The following is a 24,031-nucleotide window of genomic DNA, read 5'->3' on the forward strand; positions in this document are numbered from 1 at the left end:
TGTGGAATTACACCTCAGGGATCAGATTTCTATTTGTCCATTTCTACTGTGTCATCCAAGTCAGTGCGACACAGCAAATCTCAGGCGGCATCAGAGGTTTTCCCAGGTTTAGGCGTGGAGTTCCGGTTTCACCTCAGGGATTTTAAACAGATTTTTAAACAGAATTTTATTAACCGAGTCATTGAATTCATCTTAACGCAGCAAATCTCAGGTGTTGTAATTTTTTTTGGCTTTGGAACCACCCTATGAACTCCTGTTACCATGGCATCTGACAGTTTCCAGTACCGGGCGCTTTTTGAGTACAAGCGGGAGCGCGGTGATGACATCAGCCTCCAGCCAGGCGACCTGCTCACGGTCCCCAAGGCCTCCCTGATGGCCACAGCAGGACTGGACTACCAGGAGGGGGATGAGCGAAGCCCGAAAGGTTGGCTACACGGCACCAATGAGCGGACCAAAGAGAAGGGAGACTTTCCGGGAACCTTTGTGGAGTATGTTGGGGTGGTGAGAGTGGGCCCTCCCGCTGCCAAGCCCTGGCCCAGGCCCGTACCCCCGACTCCTGGGGGATCACAGGCCGCTGTGGGGCCTCAGCCCCCTGGGGCGGCCACTGCCTCAGGTGAGTGCCACCCAAATAGCCCAATATCTACTACAGGGAGTAACGCAGCGAGCCAGGCTTGCTTTTTATTCATCTGACCCCATTTTATTTCAGATGACATTTCTTTGGTAGTTTTCTTTGCATCTCTCTGGTTAAAGATGAGTTACCAGTTGGGCTGTAATGAATAGACCTGCCAGTGCCCTAAACATTTTAAGTTGTTCTTGCCTGATATGAATGACACTGCTGTGTAAAAGTGGCTACCGTTGCGTAATAGCCCTGCCTGAAGCCTTGTAGGCCTAAATATCTCTCTTTGTCCGAGAGGATTCCCATTCAACCCTTTGGTGTTTTGTTTACGCTGCGGGAGACCCAAGCTTGAATTTGAGGCTAAGTTATTATGGCACATTAGTTGTGTTTGGTAAAGTGTGACAAATAAAAGCTGTATGTTTACCATGTAGCTACAGATTTACTTTACTCCAGGCTGCTGCACGTACTCTGGGAGGAAGGGGATCAATGGCCATACTTCTCACCCACGGTGCAGTTTTGAGATGCATTCCCCCATGTTGTGGCTTACTATCGACTGTAACTAGTTCCCTACAGTATACCTAGACAGCCTTGCCTTCAGGTTCCACTGGTGTTGTCTTGCAATATTTCTCTCTTACACAGAATCCAAGAATTTACATCGATAATATATAGCCATTAGAAGATGCATTGCAATTAGAAGCTTGTGTATGCATGCACATCTGTGTGTATCGGCCCAGGGCACTCGCAGCCTGCTGGATTTTTTTGATGATTTATTTAGAACCCAGCACCAGCAGTCAGTAACAAGGACGAGAGGGACTTCGGTAACTCAGCCCAAAATGTAAAAAGCATTGCGAAACAAAATGCCCCACTTAAAAAGCTATTCTCAACCCTGCAGGCTTTGATTAGTGTTTTTACAGGGTTGGGGTGGTTAGCTCTGTTTTAGCCCTGGGTGTCTGGTAAGGCCTATATTGCGGAGTTAGTTTAGGTCCACTGTGTTTATGGCTCTTCATTTGCTAAATGGGTCAGACAGACAGCAATGTTCTCTCCTCTCCATCCTATGCCAGCTCTCTGCTCTCTCTAATTGTCTGGCCTGCCCGTCTCTTTTATGGGAGTGGGTTAGGTCCGTTGTATATATAAATAACATATACTGTTCTAGACTCGGGTATATATCTCTCTCCCTCTTTCCGTCTGTCCCTCTCTCCCTACTCACTATGGTGTTACTGTACAAGACTCCTAGTCATACCATGTGTGCTAGCTAGGTCACTCTCCCCTCCTTCCATTCCTCTATCCATCCCCTAGCATCTTGCAGCCACACAAGGCTGTATTTGTCCTGAATAATTGATTGGCTGGCGCACTGGCTGCCTGACATGCCACATTCCTGCAGTCACAAATCACCCCAGTGGTGTAGCAGTAGCACAGGGCAGCACAACGGTCTCTGCTGAGGGAATGCTAACCGATCTGCAAACTCCATCACTGCTGACAAGCAGGCACGCCCTGCTCTGTTTTCCTCAGAGTACGCCGCTCGGCAAGAACATTCCTGAGGGTGTATCGAATTATTTTTCTGAGAATACGAGTGATCTAAGGTCACTGGTCCATTCAAATAATTTTATATGTAGTGCGTCAGATGGCTTAAAGTCCTCCCCCAGTGACCTGAGAAAATACAGACAGACCTTTCAATCCTGGTTTACCAGGAAAAGGGAAGTAACCACTAATTCCTACCAATTGAAATTATTACAGGTGTGAATCCAGTTCATCTGCTACACAGGTGAACCTCATTTTGACTGGTATTGTGACTGCTGGAGATTAGGAGGGGACAGAGGTGAAAAGTAACCAATTACAGCTACAGCATTTCCTCTACTTGAGTACATTTGTTTTAAAGTAACGTTTCCAAGTATTTTTAAAAGCATATACATTCATACTGAATGAAAGTCAAGTAATTGCAGTCAATCTGTACTTAACCTCCTATAAATTATGCTAGTTTTGTTGAGATGATTATAAAAGGACCATCCCCAAACCTTGAAATTATAATGTCATCATATAATTTGCAAGGTGCCACACCAAAATGGGAGTGATGGTCTATAATTTTTCTGGGTAATTTTGGAACTTTGGAATGCAATGATATTCTTTCAAAAGTGACTAAATAACTGTACATTTTAGCAAGTTACTCTTCAGCCACTTATAGTAATTAATTGTAAAGAGAATGTGAAGATTGACATACAGTTGGCTATATGTAATGGAAACTTAGAGCAGAGGGTTGAATCTTGTGATGTAGCAGAGACTAAATCAGCAGTCTATTATTCTAAATATAGCAAGAGGGGATTTCTCTAAAATTCCCCACGGCTGGTGTCCTTTCAGAGATCCTTCAGTTTTCAGCAAAACACATCACCATAAAGTCAACTTTTTAGGAGTTGAGGAAAACTTTGCAGATTTTTTCCATCGCCTCCGGTCTTTAATTAATGCATAATTTTACATTCACATTTCAATGATTTAGCTGACGATCTTATCTAGAGCAAATTACTTAGTAAGCTGGTGGTCCACTATCTGGCTGTTGATGGACGCACATTGGCTGTTCTGGGGAACCTGTAACCTTTTGATCTCTCATTGCCTTTTTAGTGATGTAGCCTGCTACCAAGGTTGTGAAATATTGTCCCAGTGGATATGTTAGCTGCCAGTCAAACCAACAAAAAAGGCAAACACAAAGTTTCTACAGGAAACCAGCGATTAGAAGTACAGCCCCTGTATATACAGTAACATCCTCCAGACCTGAGATCGCATGAAGTGTACACACAGAGCTTGGTTGGATACCCCTCTGGTGTATTATAGTAATCTTAGTCATAGTAAACATTGAACATGGCTGCCATTGATTTAAATTAAACTTCTGTGAATGTATCACAGTCAGTGTTGCCCTCCCCACAACCTGTCTCCACCTGTCCTCTCCCGTCTGCCAGAGACTGGTGGTGTTGAGGTGACATGAGAATCAAGTTAAGTTGTGAATTCCCTTTGAGGCATCTGCTTTGAAGGGTTAATCACTGATGCTCAAAGAATGACAGATGAATCACATCTGAATTATTAACTGGACATGCAATATCTTTCTTACATCTTCCTCCACCTCTTCTTCTGCCACCCTCCTGGTTTCCTCCCTCCTTTCCCACTCATCTTTCCTTCTCCTCGTCCTCCACCTCCTCTAGCCACCCACCTCCTTTCTTTATTTCTTTTTCTCCCCTCCTCCTCTTCCTCTCCCGTCTTCCTCTACTGCTTTCCATGTTCCCTTTCCACCTGTTGTCCTGTACAGCCAGTTCCCTTTCAGCAGCCATGCTGTGATTAAATCAGGTGCGATACCTAATAGCCCTAACAGGGCTCATAGTGGCAATCAATGCGCAACACTATCTGACACCCTCTGATTGTGAATACCCTCCTACATTTCCCAACCTGATGCCTTACCCTTCCCTTAGGGGAGCTGTTTGTTAGCTCCATACAACATTAATTATGACAGTAGGCTAATGAATCCCTGATGGAGTCCTAATCACCATCTACCTACAGGTATAGGAGAAATAGGGAGGAGCTAGGAGGCTAAGGTAATCAGAGTTCATGGTGAAGCTAATGGGCTAATCACACGCAGCGCACTGCTGAGCTGTGATAAGCCAGCTAGTGTGTTTTATCTCTCGCTGCGCTTTAGCTCTCTACGTTGTGCTCCCCTTTGATGTAAATGAGGGAAGCAATTAGATGCAAGCCAGAAGACTAGACGTCCCTTGATCATTCTGCCCAGAGACATTGATTGAAACAGTTTGGTCAAATAGTGCAAATATGTTAACAGTGCCATCCATTACATCACCATGGAGAGACTCACTATTGCACCAGATTTAAAAAAAATAGCTGCAGAAGAGGCCCAAGTTACGTTCAAACAACCACAGAGCAGGACTGCAGAGTGAACGTAGTTGCCCCTGAATAGCACAATAACCCGACTCTATAGGACCACCTTGGAATCACACCTGCTTTGTGTGTGTGTGTGAGCTATATATATCCTAATATACACAATGGGACCAGTGAATGCACGTGATTTGGTGGTGTTTTCTGTACAGATGTAACCTTGAAATGCTCGGTGTGGTCCCTTAGGTGAACATGTGTTTGTGTGTGTGTGTGTGTACACGCGAACACCCGGAGTGTGTGTGCCTGTAGTTGACTGTGGAATGAGGTCAGGCCACACACGCAGAACTGCCCCGTCACCCTCTGATGTCTCTTTCTCACACACACACACACTCACACACACACACACGCACTCACCCACACACACACACGCACACCAGACCACATAGTCCCGTGTGGCCTCTGTGTTGTACCCTCTGCAGAATGTCAGTCCGTTCTATCTCAGTTCCACCTTTATGCCCCTTTCCTCCCTCTTTCCTCCAGCATCCCCCGCCCCCTATCAGTGTAGAAAAACACAATTAGCTGAGTATGTTGCCCTTGACCTACAGTGTGCGGTAAATACATGGTGGTGTTCCAGCGAGCTGCGGGTGATCAGACGGGCTTGTTTGATCTCCCTATCATTCCTGGCAGATCGCTTGTGATGTCTGCAGCGGGACCTGTTTGGTTCACAGCGAGGGATCCTCGTCTCGTCCACAAATGAGCACTAGACAAGCACGCTCCCACCTTCATAGTGTGATACTGTGGCAGATAGCGCCTCATTACATTCAGGCAGACCTGCTCCCCTGCGTGCCAATCACCTGAGACACACACACACTCACCCACACACACATACGCGCGGCAGACACTTGTCAAACAGTGGTGGTCGATAGCAATCAGACTTTTTAATTGAGCACCAGTCAGGCATTTTGAGTGTCTCTTTGTCTTCAAAGGTGGTTTCGTGTATGTATGTGTGTGTGAGTATGTTGAGTAGTACGGTCGATGTGATCAGGTGCGTGATGAAATGCTGCAACACTGGATGACTGGGAGATCAAACACAATGAGAGAGAGTGAGAGAGAGAGAGGTGGGAGGGATAGCAGAAGAAATAAACACTAATCAGTAATTGGTAACTTAGAGTTCGGGGAGTGACTAGTGTGGAAATCTGTGGGGGTGTGTGTGTGCGCGTGTGTGTGTGTGAGTGATTGTGTGCACGCATGCGTTGGGAGTGTGACAGCCTGTGATCAGTTGTGTTTGCGGCTGTGTGATGGGTTCGGGGGCTGGGGGATCGATGCTTGCAGCATTGGCCTAATGAGCTGGCCAGGCTAAATTGCCTCATTTGTGGATTTATATTTACGTTAGCTCCAGTTGGCCTGTTAGCTCTTTGTTTAGACTCTAATGGGCTGGATGCAGTGGGCGCGGAGTGTGTGTACTCTATATAACACAGTGGAGGCGGGGGGGAGGAAAGGGAAAGGACGGGCAGAGAGAGGGAGAAAAGGAGAGGTTAGCTGGGCTATATGGGAGCATTGTTATTCTATAGAGACGTACCTGTGTGGAAGAGCAGATGTGCTGTAGATGTCTTTATATCTCAATGTCAAGATGAAGCGAGCTGGGGAGGTTGAAAATTCTCTTTCTTTGTGTTCTGTGAGCGAACCTCTCTTTCTGTCTGTCTTCACCCGCTGACTCTCAGTGACTATTTCACAGTCTCCCTCCTGTTATCCCCAAGGCTTTATTCCCATCTTCCTCTAGATCTGACCTCTCATTCTTTCTCTTTTTGATCTTTTGTTGAGAAAAGCAGCAGTGCCCTTCTTTACTTTATAGAAGTAGGAGTTACAGGATCGGTAGAATTATGGCACACATTGCCTGTATTGTATTGTATAGGCCTCAATCACATTCAGTCCACCCACTCCCTTAATATCTAAGCTAGGTTTCCACAGTACGGTATGTGGTTGGCACAGTGACATTATAAGATCGAGGCCTATGGGTCCTAGTCATCGGCATTTATGTGCTCTCCTTGTTGACGGACCACTTGTGTGTGTTTTAGTGTTTGTGTTTTATTCCCTCCTAGAGGCCATGTGTCATCCATGTGGAAATGTGGAGAATTGGGAATTGGCAGAACATTCCTTGGCTGCCTTGCTCTTCCTCTCAGTCTTTGTTTTCATTCTCCTTCATCCCTTCTTTTTTTTTCTCCCTGGCTTTTGCTATCTTTCTCTAGCCCTTTGCACATGCACACACACACACACACACACACACACACACACACACACACACACACGCACACTGCCTCTGCCCTACTTACATGTAAAGTCAGCTCTGCAGAGCAGCGCAGTGCGTCTGCCTGTCTCCCACATTTGGAGCCTGCAGACTGCGTGGCATGTGGGGCCTGGAGGTGATCGCTGCATGTCAATTAGGACACCTTAACGAACATCTTAACGAACATCTTAACGAGACGCTGCAGCACAAGCAGTCAGCGGCAATTTACGCTGTCAATTTAACTCCCATCGTGAACTCACACACATCACACACTGCCAGCTCTTTGTCATTCGCCTCTCGATGAAAACGTGACACACAGGAGACATGCAAATAGAATAACCTTTTAAAGCGCTGCAATGGACATATAATATTGAAATGAATTACCGATGGTACTGTGTGACCCTCAGTAATGATCATCTCATAAAATGGCTGAGAAATGAGTTTTGCTGCATTTCACAATGACCAGATTCCCTGAATATTGCGTTCAGCCACGCGACATGGGACCTATGTAGGAAACACTGGGCACATCAATAACTTTTCCTTTGTATAGCCCAAGAAAAAGAGCAATAACAACAGTGTAGGTTGCATGCTAATGTCTTTAATCTCTGAAGTATTATTGTTTGTATAGGTGAGATTTATCGTCCCTGTTTTGAAAGTCAATTACCGGGGGCCAGAAAGCGTGTGTGTTAAATTGATGAATAGGGTAGCGCCCGAGTTCTATAGGGAAAGAAGCAGGTGATAAAAATATACATGGGAGTAACAAATAACACGGCAAGTAGCCATGAATAAAACAAGAGGGGGAAAGCACAGTGTAATCCTGGGAGACTGTGAGGATGCGCCATTCGGATATCTCAGCATTGTAATTCTTTGATGTTCTGTACTGGTGACCCACCTGCACTCCTAGACATTAGTCTGTTATATTGGACCGTTTCAGACTCTAGCCTGGAGTTATGGGAACAGTGTGAATGTTTGCGTCTGGGAGTTTTAGGTCACAGTATGAGCAGCAGGAGAGATTTTAGCAGAGGGGAGAGGAGGACCTGCATTAGGCTTCTTGAGGCAGGGAGTTGGAGGCAGGGGAGCCCTCTTGCACCTTGTCAATAAACCCAGGCTTTTATTTTACTGGCTGCCTAATTGGCCTTGGAATCACTGCACTGAGCCAAGAGGCATCTCCTCCAGAGCCAAGGAGGATTTACTTGTCAACAGTAAAAATACGCACCCACCAACACACACACACCCACAAACAAACGCTCACCAACATACTCATGCTTTATTGATTTTTATTTCCAAAATAGATTTTTTTTTTTTAGCTGTGGAAATAAAAAAAATCTAACCTGTTTGCCCCTGTAGGGAGGTTGTAGGGAGGGAGTTAAGGTAGTTAGTATTACATTTATTTTTTCACATGTGTATTTGTCATTCTATTAGTATATGAAAATCTTTCTCTGTATTCCCATGAGGGGAAACTCCACCACCCATATATGTGTGTGTGTGTGTGTGTGTGTGTGTGTGTGTGTGTGTGTATGTGTTTGTCTGTTAGGGCTGCAATTAATTGTGTGTAAATGTTGTAATTTTAGTTTCCACAATTAACAGTCGTAGAATACTTATACTTTATTTTTATTTAGGACATCCGTAATTGAAAATGGACATGACGTTGTTCTAATGTTATTTGTTGTGTAGTAAAATAATTTTGTTCCCTAAATCATCCAGACTAATGATCGCGATTAGTAATTCTGATCACATGTCTTGCTAAATAATATGGATTATCATTTTAGTCATAGTCGTGCAGCTGTAGAGTGTGTCTGCCTGTTTGTGTGTGTTTGTGTCTTGCGTTTGCTTGTGTGTGCCCATCAAGCTCTGTATTCTGTCCATGTTTCCATGAATCCCAAGCTGGCAATGTTGTAAACACGGGCCTGTCAGCAGCGGAGATGCCGACTGTAAATCTGTGTCCTCCCAGATCCGTGTGCAGCGACTCGGGACAAGGTTTTATGTTTAAAAGGAATGAGCGAGTGAAAGAAATCCCCCTGACCAGGAGAAATCTGCTTTCTTTCAATATCCTCCCATTCTTCAGACTGTTTATGGGCACCTATAAAATGACATGGTTTTTATGCCCTGGGTTTTACGGTCTTCTCCTCTTCTGTGCATTTTAATGCCCTCTGAAGCCTCTCGATAGCCTTGCTTATAGTCATTTGACCAGTTTAATTTCAGCAATCTAAGGCATAGTAAAAATAATTTAAGCAGCTCTTTTGTCTTGGAGCTGTCCTGAGGCAGTAATGCGTTTTGGGGCTTGATGCATTACATTTATGCAGCTGCAAGTTACAGCACTGTTGATGTTAATGACCAGTTTTCAAGGGTTGTTAATAGACATTCTTGCCCAATATCTTAATAAAGGAGATTTGCAAATGAGAAAGCCTGTGAAAGCCTCTTTTATGCCTTTTTTCCATGTTTGGAATTTTGGTTAGGTAATGCACCTAATTTAAAATGTATATTTTAGCCATTTGGCTGCTTATTCAGAGTGACTTAGAATAAGTCCAAGTGTAGAATCAGCTTACATTCGTAGATCACCAAAAGTACCAGCAACCAATAGTTAATAAGCCGTTATTGTACTCTTCATCTTATACTTTACTGGGTCCCACTTTTGACTTTTGGCCAGGGCGTCCTTTTAAGACAACGCAACTTTACCACCACCACTTAAGGTGATTTCATAGGTTGAAATGGGCAGCTATTTCATAGATGGCAGTAGATGGAAAAGGTGAACTGCTCTTGGCCTCATCTTGTCCCAGAGGTTAAAGACCAGAGCAGAGAAAAGTAGTCTGGCTGGAACAGAGTTGAGCACACTCCTCTCCCTCTCTTCCATTAGTGAGATGAGGAGCCAATTGGTGGAGCTGTTAATACTAATGCAGAGAGAGAGAGAGACATAATGTAAACAGTACTATATTGTGGGGTATGTAATGCATTTGTATATTTAATCATTGATCGTATTTTTTATGTTCACTTTTTATACCTAGCTTTTATTGTTATTGCCAGGTTTTATTGTTATTACCATTCTCTTTCTTTTTCCTTTATCTACTGTTTTACCCCCCCCACCCCCACCCCCCCTATATGCTTTGGCAACACAAATGTATATACATGTCGTGTCAATAAAGCAAGCAGAGAGAGAGAGAGAGAGAGAGAGAGATGAAAGTGCAAAACAAGGATCTTACAGATATTTTACTTTTGTTCTATCTATGCCTGTCATTGTACATTGTGTCAGTGTGTCTCAAAAAATGAGCATGAGAAAGTCTTACAGAAAGTTTCAGTCAAGCCAGAGAAGTGTTAGAAGTGATTAATTGGGTTGTTAAAGTAATGTAGAGGGGCAGATTTGGTGGGATTAGAAAGGTACTGTAACTGAGAGGAGGGATATATGGACAGAGCTTTTCTGGGCTTAACTGTTCCTTGCAGTTTCACCTGAACTCACACACACACACACACACAGACACACACAGTACACACAATGCACATGCACATATGGTACAAAGACACACACACACTTATAGTTTTTCTTTGTCAAGCACACACACATAGACACACAGCTCTCCACCATCCCTCTGCTGTGCTTAAACCTCTGTTCTCAATGGAGCCATTGTCTTGGCACTGGAGCTGAGGAGAAGGGCATACAGCTTGGCACCACTGGTACGATGTGTGTGTGTGTGTGCGTGTGTGTGTGTGTCTGTGTGTGTGTGTGTGTCTGAGTGCCTATGTGTCAGCCAGAGAAGCCAGTTGGGATTATGTGGTGCCAAATGGTAGGGCTTTTGAGGTGAAAAGAGCCTCTGTTAAGCCAGGGGTATGTAGGGATAGAGGCTAAATCTGACACACACTTACACTCTCTCACACAGACACACACACACACACACACACGCACAAGCTTTGGCCTCTCACAGGCGGATCATTGAGCAACTCTTTCCAAATGCCTCTCTTGGCAGTATTCAAATGTTATGGAAAACGTGGCGGATGAAAAATACGGACAATTACAGTCAACTTTATTTAATTTGTGGAAGCTAACCTATTTGTCAAAGTCACTTGAGCTTCTCTTGTATGTGCACACACAGTTACATTTTAGCCAGTTCAGGCGCTGCTTACCTCGAGCAACTCTGACAGCTGTTTTAAAGGGCCATGGTACAAAGGTTGACTGGCTTTGTTGTACGACTGTATGTTTACCTGTAGATGTCAGTTCCTTGCATCTTGGATATGGGGAGATTGGCCTCAGCCTTTGAAGAACCTGGGATGCATGGGAGAAGATTTTGACAGGATATACCAATTAGTCCGCCCCACACTGATGTAGAATGTTTCTGTGAAAACCCCACCGTATAGTTTTTCTCTGAGGATTTGACTAGAAGAGCAATTTTGGTTCTTAATTATACAAAAAACCAAACAAACGAAAAAACAACTCCTGTGTGCAACCAGCTTAAGACAATGAAATGAGGTCAGTGTTTCCCCTGTGCCAGCAGTTTGTCCTGTTCTGCCCGCATTGTGCCCACAGGTTAAATAGTGACTCCTTAATACATCTTCTCCTGTCTGCTTTCATCTTACCGTGGAGAAAAAAAAGTGCACAGGTCCTCAAAAAGAGACAGAGAAATGAATGATACCTCAGCACATAGTATATATGTACACACACACACACACACACACGCACACACAGAGTCCGGGCAGCTTTCTCGTTGTTGACACAGGTGCCGTTTCTCACTGTCCCCTGAACTTCTCTCTCTCTCTTCCTCCCGAGTCTCTCCCGTTTCAAAGCACACACACCTCAGGCCTCAATTTATATCATCCTCCAAACATTTATCTCCGGTCCCTGGGAGTGTGACAAGAAAGTATTTCAAGTCTTTCCAGCAGGAATCCGGGCATGTCATCCAATACACGAGGACACTGAAACACTGTGAATGTGTGTTTGCTTACACAGGACACATTTTGCCATGGCGACCCCACATACTTGTGTGTTTGCGGAGGCGGTTGGGGTTAAGCACACAGATCTTAGTGTACACAATGTGTCGAGGGGACAGCTACTGCTGTGGGCTGCAGCGAGAGAACGTTTGTTTGAAGGCTGGATCCACATTCAGTGTACATAGAGGAGCCATTGGCCTGAGGCAAATTTCCTGCCTTGGCGATCTGTCATGATATTCAGATAAGGTTAAAGCTGTGATGCACGGGCAATATTTTGAGACAATGGGCAATTTTGCTGTCAGATATGACCAGTAGGATTAGTTGATGATACATGATTCATGATTATTCTACGTAGCTGATTATGTTATCCCTAATGGTTTTGTCCCAGCTGCTAATACTTGAACCTCAATGATGATTTCAATTGTTGCTCATTTATCACAACCATTAGCTTTGAGGCTAGCGACTAGACTGCAGGTCCGTGGCCGACTGAAATACCTAAAATTGGGAAAAGCAGAATGTGGATTTTCTCCACATAAATGTTCTGAAGTGAGCAGTAAAACAAAATAAATGCATCATTTCACAATATATAAACCCTCATTCATTTCTAGTGAGCTTTTATGAAGTCCATTTCCACCATTTATCATCTGACTAACCTCATGTGTTATTTCATTACAGTTCATTAGTCTAGATTCGGATAGCTGTTTTTCCAAGTATGCATCTAGAGCAGGGTTTCTTTAACTTTTTAAGCAGGGGCACAAGTAAGAAATTAAATGTCTTTCTCTAGTACCAAGTCTCATACTTGATAATCTAGGTACTCACTGTAGGGACTCACCACACTTGGGCCCATGGCTGTTGTTGGGGTCAACACCCATAGGTTAAGAAACTAGGGGACATATTCTAAAGTCGATGTAGGTAGAAAGCTCCCAGGCTATGGGAGAACCTCACTGTGACAGTTCTGCTATATCAGTTGAATCCACCTAGGGAGAAAGACGAAGCATAAACACAACCAATGCATTATGACAGAAGGTGCTTTGTTACGCAGCCATGTAACTTGGTTGTGAAGGTCAGCGTTTTGCTGCCCCTGGGTGATTTTTTTTCCCTTCTGTTGTGTTTTTCTCCCTCATTTCTCGCTCCCCATTGTTTCCCATTCCTGCCACGTTTGTAATTCGAGAGGAGACATTTTCCTATTGGCCTTTTGGAATTCCTTACCTCGCCTTTTCCCCTAGTCACGCTGCATGCACAATTTTTTTTTGCACCGATGCAGGTGCATATATGCAGGTGGATATGTGTGGGAATATGTGCATGCGTGTGTTTGTGTGTGTGTATTCTACCATTTGCCCTCCTGTCTGTCTGTCTGTCTCTCTGTGTCTATGCACAAGTCCTATTTCCACCATCTCCCATGGGCGGTGTCCCATTATTCCTTCTGTCACACAGAGACAAGGCATCTTTATGTAAGTTTAATGACACTCGTTCTCAAATGTTTTTACACTGTTCAACAAGAGGCGCTTGAGCTGCCTAATGTCCTGCCATAATCACCATGATATATTAAACATAACCAGCTATGCTAATTAGGCCATTAATTAACTGCTAATTAACACAGTAATTAGCAAATATTTTGTCTTCCCATAACACATGGGTGGTATTAATATGGTCTCTGTATCTTAAAGCATTAAGGAGTTACAGTAGTTTCAAGACAATCAGTTTTTCCTCATTAATATGCAAAGTTATGCAGCAAGGTGTTCCACCATCTAATCAGATCATCTGCTCTATAGGGGGAAACCTGTGGTGTCAGTATGAAGTTTGTATTTGTTCTTGACTGTCTACAGACAGACAGGCAGGCAGACAGAGAGACAGACAGACCGACTACGATACAGCATGTGTTAATAGGAACATGTCTTTAATGAATCTTTTCATATTTTGAATTGTATTTTGCATATCTGTGTTCACTCAGTAAGGGACATCACCTCCTACAGTATTGAAGTGGTGATTGGGATCCAACTGGACAACCCAGTAGAATAGGAATGACTTACATTGATGTGGGAAAAACTTAACCTTCAAGGCCCGGCAGCCCGGCAGTGTTTCCCGCCCACTGACCTCTCTGCCTTTGAAGCCTGAGACGAGGCAGTGATTACGGCAGCAGATGCCAGTCAGATAATACCTGTATTTACTCTTGTTTGTACTACGGGGAGAAATGCGCTCTCTCTCCATACTTACATTTCGCTCTCGTTGTCTCTCCCTTTGTCCCTCTCTGATCATCATTCATGCTCTCCCTCCTTCCCTGTGCTTCTTCACAAGTTTACCTTTGCTGAGATTGAGGGATCATATGAGTGTTAGAGCAGACGTAAACACTAAGCCCATTCGAAGCTGGCTGGAGAGCAAACAGAACCGTAACTGTAATTGCTTCTCACTGATGGGTTTCTCCCACAGATCCATCCAGTGTGGCGAGCAGTGAGAGCAGCGATAATTATGGATGAAAAATAACATTCTGGAGAGACGGTGTAATGTATTATTAATGGGAGGGCACAGAGATGAGAGACATATTTACTGGCCGGTGATTAGCTATTCCATCTCTTTCTCCCTCTCTGTCTCTGTGGAGTTTGGTTCTGATCTAGTTCTCTGTTAACTTGTTTTAAAAGCGCTGCTGCTGTACTCCGGGGTAGAGATGAACTGCCCCTGAACTCGCCCCCCCAACAACTCTACTCACACACACACACACACACACACACACACACACACACACACACACACACACACACACACACACACAGAGACACACACACACACACATCCTCCCCTGATAGTTTGGTCCAATGATGTCTGGCTCTGTCATCTCTCTGCTCTTCTGTTCCAGCACCCCCCCCTCCCCTCCCATCACTCGCTTTTCTGTCTCTCTTGCTCTCTCTCTCTCTCTCTCTCTCTCTCTCTCTCTCGCTCTTTTTCTCAGTGTCATTTAATGCTGTCTCTCTCTCTCTCTGTCTCTTTTCTTTTCCAGCGTTACGCTTTCCAGTATTCTTTCTCTCTCTCTCCCTCTCTCCACTCCCTGTCATTTCCCTCTTTTTCCCTCTGGCCCTGGAACAGTCCAGTTGAAACCAGTTTTAAATTTATATTGGATGATACTCTCTCTCACTTTGGCAATAGGGTGTGTGCAGATAAAACACACTTGTGGAGAGTTGAAACAGAGGAGGAAAAATACATACTGTATTTTAGTAATACCCATGAGGTTGTTCCTCTACTGTGATTATGAGTATGACAATGATATGGGTTAAATATGGCGTCCCCAAAGTATCCATACTCCCAGTGAAGACCTCTCTAACGTGAAGTACTGATTTTTCTTCAAAGTAGTGCACATATTCAAGAAATAAGTGAGAACGATGGTGAACTAGCTCACAAGTTACCCCTTGTCAGCACAGAAACAAATTAAATTTTTCATGAAGTCCTGCTGCTTTGAGGGCTCACAAACTCCTGCTGGAATGCCTGTTTGACCAATAGGATTGCTCGGTTGGAGCTGGCTGTTACCTTTGCCTTGTGTTTCTCTAATTCAGCCTGGAGCCTGTCTAACTGGCTTATGGGAGATTTGGAAGGCTCAGCTTCACTTGGACAAGCCGCCGCGCTTGAAACGCTGATGATTGGTCATGTCAACCCTAATCAAAGCCACCCGTTCAGGAAGTTCCAAAGTTCACTCCGGGAAGTGTCCCGGTCCATTTGAGGGTTTTGAAGAAAAACAGAAGTGGGAACAAAAGTTTGGATTGGTTCATTCCTCTCTCACCCAAGATAAATGGATGGAAAGGACATTTTTACCATTTGCAACCAGGGTTAGGGGAAACGGCTTGGCCGCGTCTGAAAAAGCACTTACCTCAGCCCCGGGTGCAGCTTCCAAGTTGGTTTATAGGGAAGGCAGGGTGCCACAGGAGGGTGTAACCCAGAACAACTGGCAGTCCACCCAGCAGGGGGGACTTCATAAACCGTCCAGTTTTCACCTAAAACTTTGTACTCTGTTTGGTTGCTAGACAAAATAGCAAAAACTTTGCTTACAGGCAGCTATTATACTGCCTGTCTGGCAATGTTTGCTTATTGTGCTTAGGTTTACAAAGGACACTCTTTAGGGCCACAGTGATTTCAGTTGCATAACTGTCTTATATGCAGAGCTCTTGTCGTAGGCCTACAGCGCCTGTAGGACTGAAGTCATTATTTCTGCCCAGAGGGAGAGAAAGAGGGCGAGGTGAGCTCCGGCTTTGTGCGTCAGCGTGTCACCAGAGTCTCGCTTCACCACCAAAGGGTGGAACCGAGGGGCCGTGGTGTTGTCAGCGATGACATGTTCTGGATCATGTGCTGGGGTGATGGCTTTTTGACATTAATTCTCTCGACTCCAACACCACATTATTGAAGATGGTGTGGTTGCCTTCTGTCTGCAACATGGATTTTTGTTATTAATTAGAAAGTTCAAGTCAAGAAAAGTTTTTTTTTTCTTGAAGCTCTGCTGATTTGTTCCCTGTAAGTCAATACCAGAACAGAGGCAAATAGTGCACGAGTCTGAAAATGTTAAACCTCACCCACAACATGGGGATCCCCACAGCTGAGTGCAGGCCGTGGGAGCAGGGACACACACACACACACACATGCACAGTCTTACTTGTGTCACTTTTGGGGTATTTACATAGACTTACATTCATTTCCTGGAGACTTACCCTACCATAACCATAACCACTACTTGCCTAAACCTAACCCTAGCCCTAACCTTAACCTAACCCTAACCTTAACCACTGACCCAAAAATCAGCTTTTTACCAATGGGGGACACAACTTTTGTCCCAATTGCACAAGCCGTCCCCAATCAACTGGTCTTAAGTCTGGTGTGTGTCCCTGAAAGTGACTTAAGTCATACCCACACACACACACACACACACACACACAATCTGAGAGAGACAGACTGCAAGAGGACATGCATGCCTCTTAGGCTTTACGCAACTCTCTTTCTCTAGCTCTTGCTTTCTCTCTCTCCCTTTCCATCTCTTCATTTCTCATTTCCTGCAATGCAACCTCATCTTTCACGCTCATCTCTCACTTTCTCTCCCTCTCTCCTCTCTCTCTCTCTCTCTCTCTCTCTCCTCTCTTCTCTGTCTCCATCGTTGCAGCCATTTCTCAGACACTCTCCTCTGCTCTCCTAATTATTCAGTCCCACTGGGGGTTCTTGCTAACCCATTTTCCTGTTTTTCCACGCTCAGCAGGGAGCTTCCTCTCTGCTGCTGTATTTGGCTATGCATCTTTACCCAGAAAACAGAGAATATCAAATACAGCGTGAGGTGCGCGGGCGCTCTGTGTATGTGCTAAATGTGACATTTAAATTTAAAAGATGCCTTTTTGAGTAGATGTGTGTTTGAGTGTGCGTGTGTGTGTACGTTTGTCACACCGCATTAGTCTACCCATGCATCTTCTGCTCCATTCCCGCCCACTGCCTCCATGAGAGATTCAATTATACGCTGTTTTAGGACACACATGCACACGCGCGCGCGCGCGCACACACACACACACACACACACACACACACACACACACAGAAACATCCATGTACACACATTGAAGCACATCCAGTTCAGATACACATGCATGTTATCCACTCACACCCCCTCCGCCCGAACACTCCCTCTATCATTTAGTTTTCTCATTTAATAAAACACCACTTCACTATCCCTCCCCACACAGTAGGCCTACACCATTACCTCTAAAACAATCCCTCCTTCATTTATCTTCCTATCCTTCATTCCTCCCTCGCTCTCTTATCTAATCTCACCTTAGGCCCGCACGCCCGTCTTCGCTTTTCTTTCTAGAAAATGTTGTTATACATCTTGCATTCGCCAATTTATTCTTCCATTCATCATTTCATTACTTGGCTTTTAAGGCAAAAACCCCTTTCTGTTTCTTCCCTCTCTGCTGTTTTTTTTGGGGGATTCTGTCTATTTTCTTGGATCCGATTGTAGAAAAATGATCTGTTTTACTTGATTTTAGAGATAGCGAAAGCAGGAGCAATATCACCGTATTAGCCGTCTTTTCAACCTGCGACCATATCATTCCCTCTGAACTTTAGACAATACCTTAGAAAAACGGCATCCATTTCTCTCTCTCTCCCTCTCTCTCTCATCTCTCTCTGCCACACACACACACACACACACACACACACACCAGACAAAATAGCATTCATCATTTCTCCCAGCTGAATTGTAAATCTATCTGTAAATCCGTCTTTTAGAGCTCTTGATCCGTGGGTAATTCTGAAAGGGCTGCTCCTGCGTTTCCTCCGTGACCCAGATGGATCAGGCTGGAAATCGGAGGGCCTGCAGCCCAGGGAGGGGTGGCCTTGATGGGGCTTGATGGCAGCAGTGTGAGCCCTCACGATGCTCATATAAACCAGAGAACACTAAATCTCCGCAAATCCAGAGACAGTTAAGGGGGCTGTTTTCTCCAAAGATCCCTGCAGAGTAGCTCCGGCGCCATTAAGATTGGCGGCTGAGAGAGACAAAGAGAGACGGAGAGAGAGAATGAGAAAGGTGTTAAGAGAGGATGGCGGCGAGAGAGGCTCATCACAACACACTGCAATCAGGCTCTTAGCCGCGGGCCCGAAGCGGCAGCTGCGGCGCTCTTGTGCAGGGCGAATCGCCGTCATTTGTGGAAGTAAGTGAGTGAGAGACGGAGGGTGTGTGAGAAAAAGAGGAGAGTGGGATTTTCTAAACCGCCGCTTAGTGCAATCACTGTCACAAAGTGAGCGAAGCGACAAAGAGTGAGGGGGAAAAAATAAGTGAGAGCTGCAGGGTGAAATTGCCGTCATTTGACAGTCGCTGAGGGGCGAAGGAGGGAATGCTCTCTCTATCTTTCCCCTTCTTTTACCTGATAGTGCGTAGCCTGTCTACAGAGCTGCAACCCGCTGTGAAGATAGAGGGGAATATGACTTCTTTCCCCTGCACTTTCCTCTCTTTCGTTAACTGTTTCTTCTCTCTCTCTCTGCGGCACATTCTTCAATCCATCGGGACCTCTATGTCTCTTAATTCTGCCTCTTTCTCCACTTGTCTCTACTTGCTCTCTGTGCTCTTTGCCTCTTTCTTTTGCCTTTTTTTTCCACTTGTGTCACTCTTCCCTTTGCATTTGAAAGTTCTTCCTCCGCTGCTGCAGTACCACTCCTTCTTTTCCAGCTGTGGAGAGTTATGTAACCCCCACCCCACCCCTCCCTTCATCTCTCTCTCTTTCTCCACCTCAATAACTCTCTTTATGCATCTCTGTCTTTCTGCACCACTCCCCCTCCACACACACACACACACACACACTCTCTCTCGTCCTCTTTGACGAGTAAAAGCTCATCTCTGTATCTCACACAGCAGCAAAAGCAGCCCAAAAATAGAGCTTGGCTATGTGGAATAAAGATCAAACATAACAGCCGATACACACTGGCACATTCCTCCACCGCTGGCAACGGAGAGAAGAAGAACCGGAGGGCAAGGGAGAGCTTTTGGGGATGGAAATGGGACATGAAACGGCAGGCTGGGGGGATTGCAGGCGTAGGATTGGTGTGTAAGTGTGTGTGTGTGTGTGTGTGTGTGTGTGTGTGTGTGCGCATGTATTGGATTTTAAGCCTGTGGGAGAGAGGATGGCAGAGTGATTAGGATTTTAGTTTAAATTTAGAAATTTGGAGGGGGAACCCGGTACTCAAAGGATCTGTCTTCCTCTCTCTCTCTCTCTCTCTCATTGAAGTCGGAGCAGATAACTTTCAGTCTAGGGGAGGAGTGCAGCCCAATTTCTTTTTTTTTTTGTTTTAATCACAGTGCCAGACATGCATGATGTTACTCACTTCTCACAATGTCTTTAGGGGAGAGAGTGAGAGGAGAAAGAGATGTGATTTGGGGGCGAGGCGGGAGGGGGGATTTTTTTGGAATAACAATTCTAAAATCATGAGGTAAAATGATATTTCAAAGCTAGAAAGAGGAAAAAAAGAAAAAGAAAGATAGAAAATAAAACTAGTGACTTGGCAGTTAATTCATCCGATATCTGGATTTCATTCACATCTCCAATGCATAGGTGCTTCAGATGTATTTTCAGGGAATACCATACAGTTTAATTCTCAATATTCTGATTTGGAACACAGTTAGAGTTAAACAGAACACTGAGTTCTAGAATTTGATCCCCAAAATTTCCAATATGGAACACTTTGTCAGAATTTAATCCTCAGCATTCCTATTTTGAAACATAGAGCTTCTCCTTTATTAATTACCAAGGACCGTATTCTGCTTCTGGACAAATTATTTGTTTCCATCACTCCCTCACAGCCAGGTGACAACCATCCGTAAATGAAAAAAACAAAAAACAAAACATAATCTATTTTAATTTATTTATTTATTTATTTTTACTGCATTTGAAGCAGACACCAAGTCAGGGATGCTGATAATGCATTGCAAAATGGTATAAATTCAAAAGGTCATGAGGAAAAATAATTCATTAAAAGTTGCCTTTTTGGAGATTTATGCAGGATACTGACAATATGCCTGATCAAGTCTCATTTTCTGTATCCACTTTGCCCCATGAGACATGGGATTTAGTAGTTGATAGTGAATAGTTTTAGCTGAGGTCTGTTTCGAGAGGAGGGATAGATAATGCCTGCTGCATTTCCTTGGTGTGTGTGTGCATAAGATAAGTACACTTATACCTACACATCCCACAGTATGCACTTTTTTAATTGGATGTGGATATATTATGCATCTACAGTGTGTGAGTACCCTATTTAATTTTACTTTCTTGTCAGTGCAGTAGCTTTTAGTATAGTGCACATGGTGGAAACTTGTTAAACACAACAGTTTTCTGTATGTTTCTCATTTGATAGCATGTCTCGCATTAATAGGGCCCTTCTTAATGGTCAGATAGGGGGGTTGTTACTTAAATTGGCAATTATCCATATAGCTGAGAAATAAGAAGGGATTTCTTGGATGCACATTTCCCCATTCTAAGGTATTCCAGCAGATTTGTAGTGTGTGTGTGTGTACATGTGTGTGTGTGAAGATAATGGTATAGTGCAAGGCCAAACAAAACTTCTTTTACAAAGACTTGTTGTCGTTGTGTGTTATTCTGTGTGTGTATATGCGAATGTGTGTGTGTGTGTGTCTGTCTATGTGAAGATAATGGTGCAGTACAGAGCCAAGCAAAATCATTTCAGCTTCCGCCAAGTCTGGTCAGGGCTGTGTTTTGTTCATTCTGCACAGGTAACTCACACACACACACACACACACACACACACACACACACACACACACACACACACACACACACACACACACCATGGTCCGCTGCCCTTCTGCTATTAGATGAAATGTGAAATATACTATTTATCTGCAGTATGGGGCTATCATAGAAAACGACAAAAAAAACAAAAAACACTTTTTCTTTCTGACTAGTAGGTGTCAAGGAAGAACATCCAATATCCACAATAGTAGATATTTTCTCTTAAGTTATTTTTTACTAACTTACCTTCTTTCTTTCTTTCTTTCTTTACTTGTGTGTGTGTGTGTGTGTGTGTGTGTGTGCGTGTGCATGTGCGTGTGTGTGTGTGTGTGTGTGTGTACATATCCGTGTGTGTAACTGTGTGTGTACTTAGACAGTACACGTGTGAGTCCTTGTGTGTGTCAGGTGATGGATTTGGTCCCAGCAGGGAAAGTGAGACTGTCAGCTCTCTCTGATGGATGCCGAAAGGAGGGGAAATGAGCCATCTCTCTTTGTCTGTCTCTCTCTCTTTCTCTCTCTGTCTGTCTGTCTGTCTGTCTGTCTCTCTCTCTCTCTCTCTCTCTCTCTCTCTCTCTCGCTCTGATGCCAGGGTTAACGTCCTTTCAAGTGATTTCCCTTACAAGGACTTGAAAGTGTAAAGGTGCAAGTGGCACTTTAGTGGCAAAAATCACTTCATTACTCCTCTCTCTGTCTTTCACCCCTTCATCCCTCAAGTCGCGCTCTTTTCCCACTCCACTTTTCCCAATCCACTTTTCCTGTCATCTGGCTTCCTGAAGTGTTTTCCTTGGCTGGGCATGAGGGCTGATGGTGATATATTATTCATTTGACCTTATAAGTCACATATGCTTTGATATTTCTTAGATAGGTTTTATGGACTTGCTCTTGGAAAGATGAAAGAGAGGAAGAGGGGATGACATGAAACAGGGAAGCAGCCAGGCGCAAATGATGTTATGAGTTTATTGAATGTACGGCTACAACATAGAGCTCCCACAGTGGTTTGATCCAGTATTTTTTTATGAAAAAGTTTAAACTAATAGTGTTCCTTTCTCTCTCTTTTCACATCGTTATGGCCTTTTTACTGGATAAATAAGGGTTTGTTTCTTTAATTGGCCATTATCCCTATGGCAGAAAAATGAAAGGGAACGCTTGAAATGAGGCATCACTCTCTCACGCTCTCTTTCTCCTCCTTCTCTCTCTCCTCTCCCTCTCCCTCTCTCTCTCTCTCTCTCTGTCTCTCTCCTCCGCCTCCTCTCCTGTTTTCATCTATTTGATGAATGACTGATGCCAGGGATTGGTCCTCTTAAGTGTTTGCCATGGCGGCATATTTCTCTGTAGCATGATCCGAGAAGTGGGAACACAACTGGGATTGCTTGTAAAGCCCTCCAACACACATTTATGTGCACATACACACACACATTTATGTGCACATACACACACACATATAAGGGCACGTACACACACACACACACACAAGATTGCGTATTGGCATAAAGCTTGCATGCAAACCCACACACGCACTTCACACATTTCTCCCCCTGTCAACCTTCCAGTTCCCAAATCCATTTCTTTCCATCTCACCCACTTACCGTAAGTGGGTGAGATGGGCACACGGGCAGCACAGGCTAATTCCCGTACCCCCCCCACCCCACTCCCTCACACACACACACACACACACACACACACACACACACAGACCTCCTCCATTCCTCCTCCCTGCCGGAGAGCCTCCGACAAATAACATGGCTTACTCTTGCATTTTACCCTGCTACAGAGCTGAGAAATCAAAGGGTTTGGTTTTGAAAGATCTTTCTCTCACGAGTTCTGAGGGAGAGTCTCCTAAAGTCAGATCATGGCACCCAATACCCGCCCTCCCCACCCCACCCACAGTACCCACCGCACCACCTGCCACTGCCTCAGCCACACTTGCATGCAGTTTAATCTCACCTCTCAGTTTAATCTCAAAGTGCTTATAATATTAATCTTTAATCATCATCATATTAATCACCTGGTTGCACGCAAGGTCTCACGGCATTCCTCACTTTAAAGCCTTTGTGAAGGATTTTGTTGTTTTGTTGTTGATTCATTCATAATTTCTTCATTATATTGCTGCGAAATGAGTTGTAATGACACATTCTGATGCCAGCACGTTTCATTTTATATATCCATTAGCTCAAGGTTTCAATATGATGTGGTGACATTGTTTCAAAGTGATATGCAATATGATGCCATTGTTATGTTGTTGTGTTTTTACACAACTTGTATTACAGAATACAATGGCACTGTAAATTTCCTGCTTGAGGTAACTGTGAATTAGAGTTCACACACACACACACACACACACAGATTGAGAAGAGGTGACATTCAGTCAAAAGCAGGTTGAGCGCAACAGTGTTTGAGTGACACACATTATTGCAGCCCTATAGCTCTAGCCCCCGACTGTCATGAATCTGATGACATGTACCCTCACTTTCTCACACACACACACACACACACAGACACATCACCTGAGATTAGTAATTCCCATCTGTCCACTGCGATAGTAAGGTATTAGCGCTGAGCTAACCCTCCGAAAATCCTGGTTTATCACGCCTACATATCCCCCATTATCCTCCCCTACACACACACACACACACACACACACACACACACACACAAACATCCCGGAGTCATTGTCATTGTCTCAGGAGAGTCGTGAATGAGGGACATAATGTCCATCATTTCGGCGTGGTGGTAAATATCTTGGTCCATATAAATTTACACACACACACTCACTCACACACACACACACACACACACACATACTGTATGTCTATGAGGATGTTCGATTGAAAACATTCATTCCGTAACCTTTACCCTCACCACTGAATGCCTGACCCTATCCCTTACCCTAAGACTAATCCTAATTCTAATTCTGACCTTCACCCTGAACCCAGGTCTTAATCTTTAAATGGCTTACTTTGCAAAACTAACCTCACTCCAAATCTCCAAATCTCAAACTGGTTCCCACAAGGAACCAGAACTACACAAACACACACACACACCCTAGCGCAAACACACACAGCCTGACACGTGCAAACCAACGGTGGTAACACTTGTCGT

General features: G+C 44.3%; 1 protein-coding gene across 3 annotated transcripts in view; it reads left to right on the forward strand.

The window, feature by feature from the left end:
* The first annotated feature begins 261 nt into the window (after nucleotides 1-261).
* Nucleotides 262-24,031, forward strand: part of pik3r3b (phosphoinositide-3-kinase, regulatory subunit 3b (gamma)) — a 170,836-nt gene continuing 147,066 nt past the window's right edge. For 2 of the 3 annotated variants that reach the window (XM_071546147.1, XM_071546145.1), the window contains exon 1: nucleotides 262-613. In XM_071546147.1, the coding sequence (XP_071402248.1) occupies nucleotides 262-613 (352 nt within the window). Of the gene's footprint in view, nucleotides 618-18,858; nucleotides 18,873-24,031 lie in introns of all 3 variants that reach the window. The other variant, XM_071546146.1, reaches the window with a different exon arrangement.

The sequence above is a fragment of the Centroberyx affinis genome, unplaced genomic scaffold (assembly GCF_046629955.1).
Source record: "Centroberyx affinis isolate AG114_WGS23_722 - 3 ecotype Tasmania unplaced genomic scaffold, CSIRO-AGI_Caff_v1 ptg005145l_1, whole genome shotgun sequence".
NCBI lineage: Eukaryota > Metazoa > Chordata > Actinopteri > Beryciformes > Berycidae > Centroberyx > Centroberyx affinis.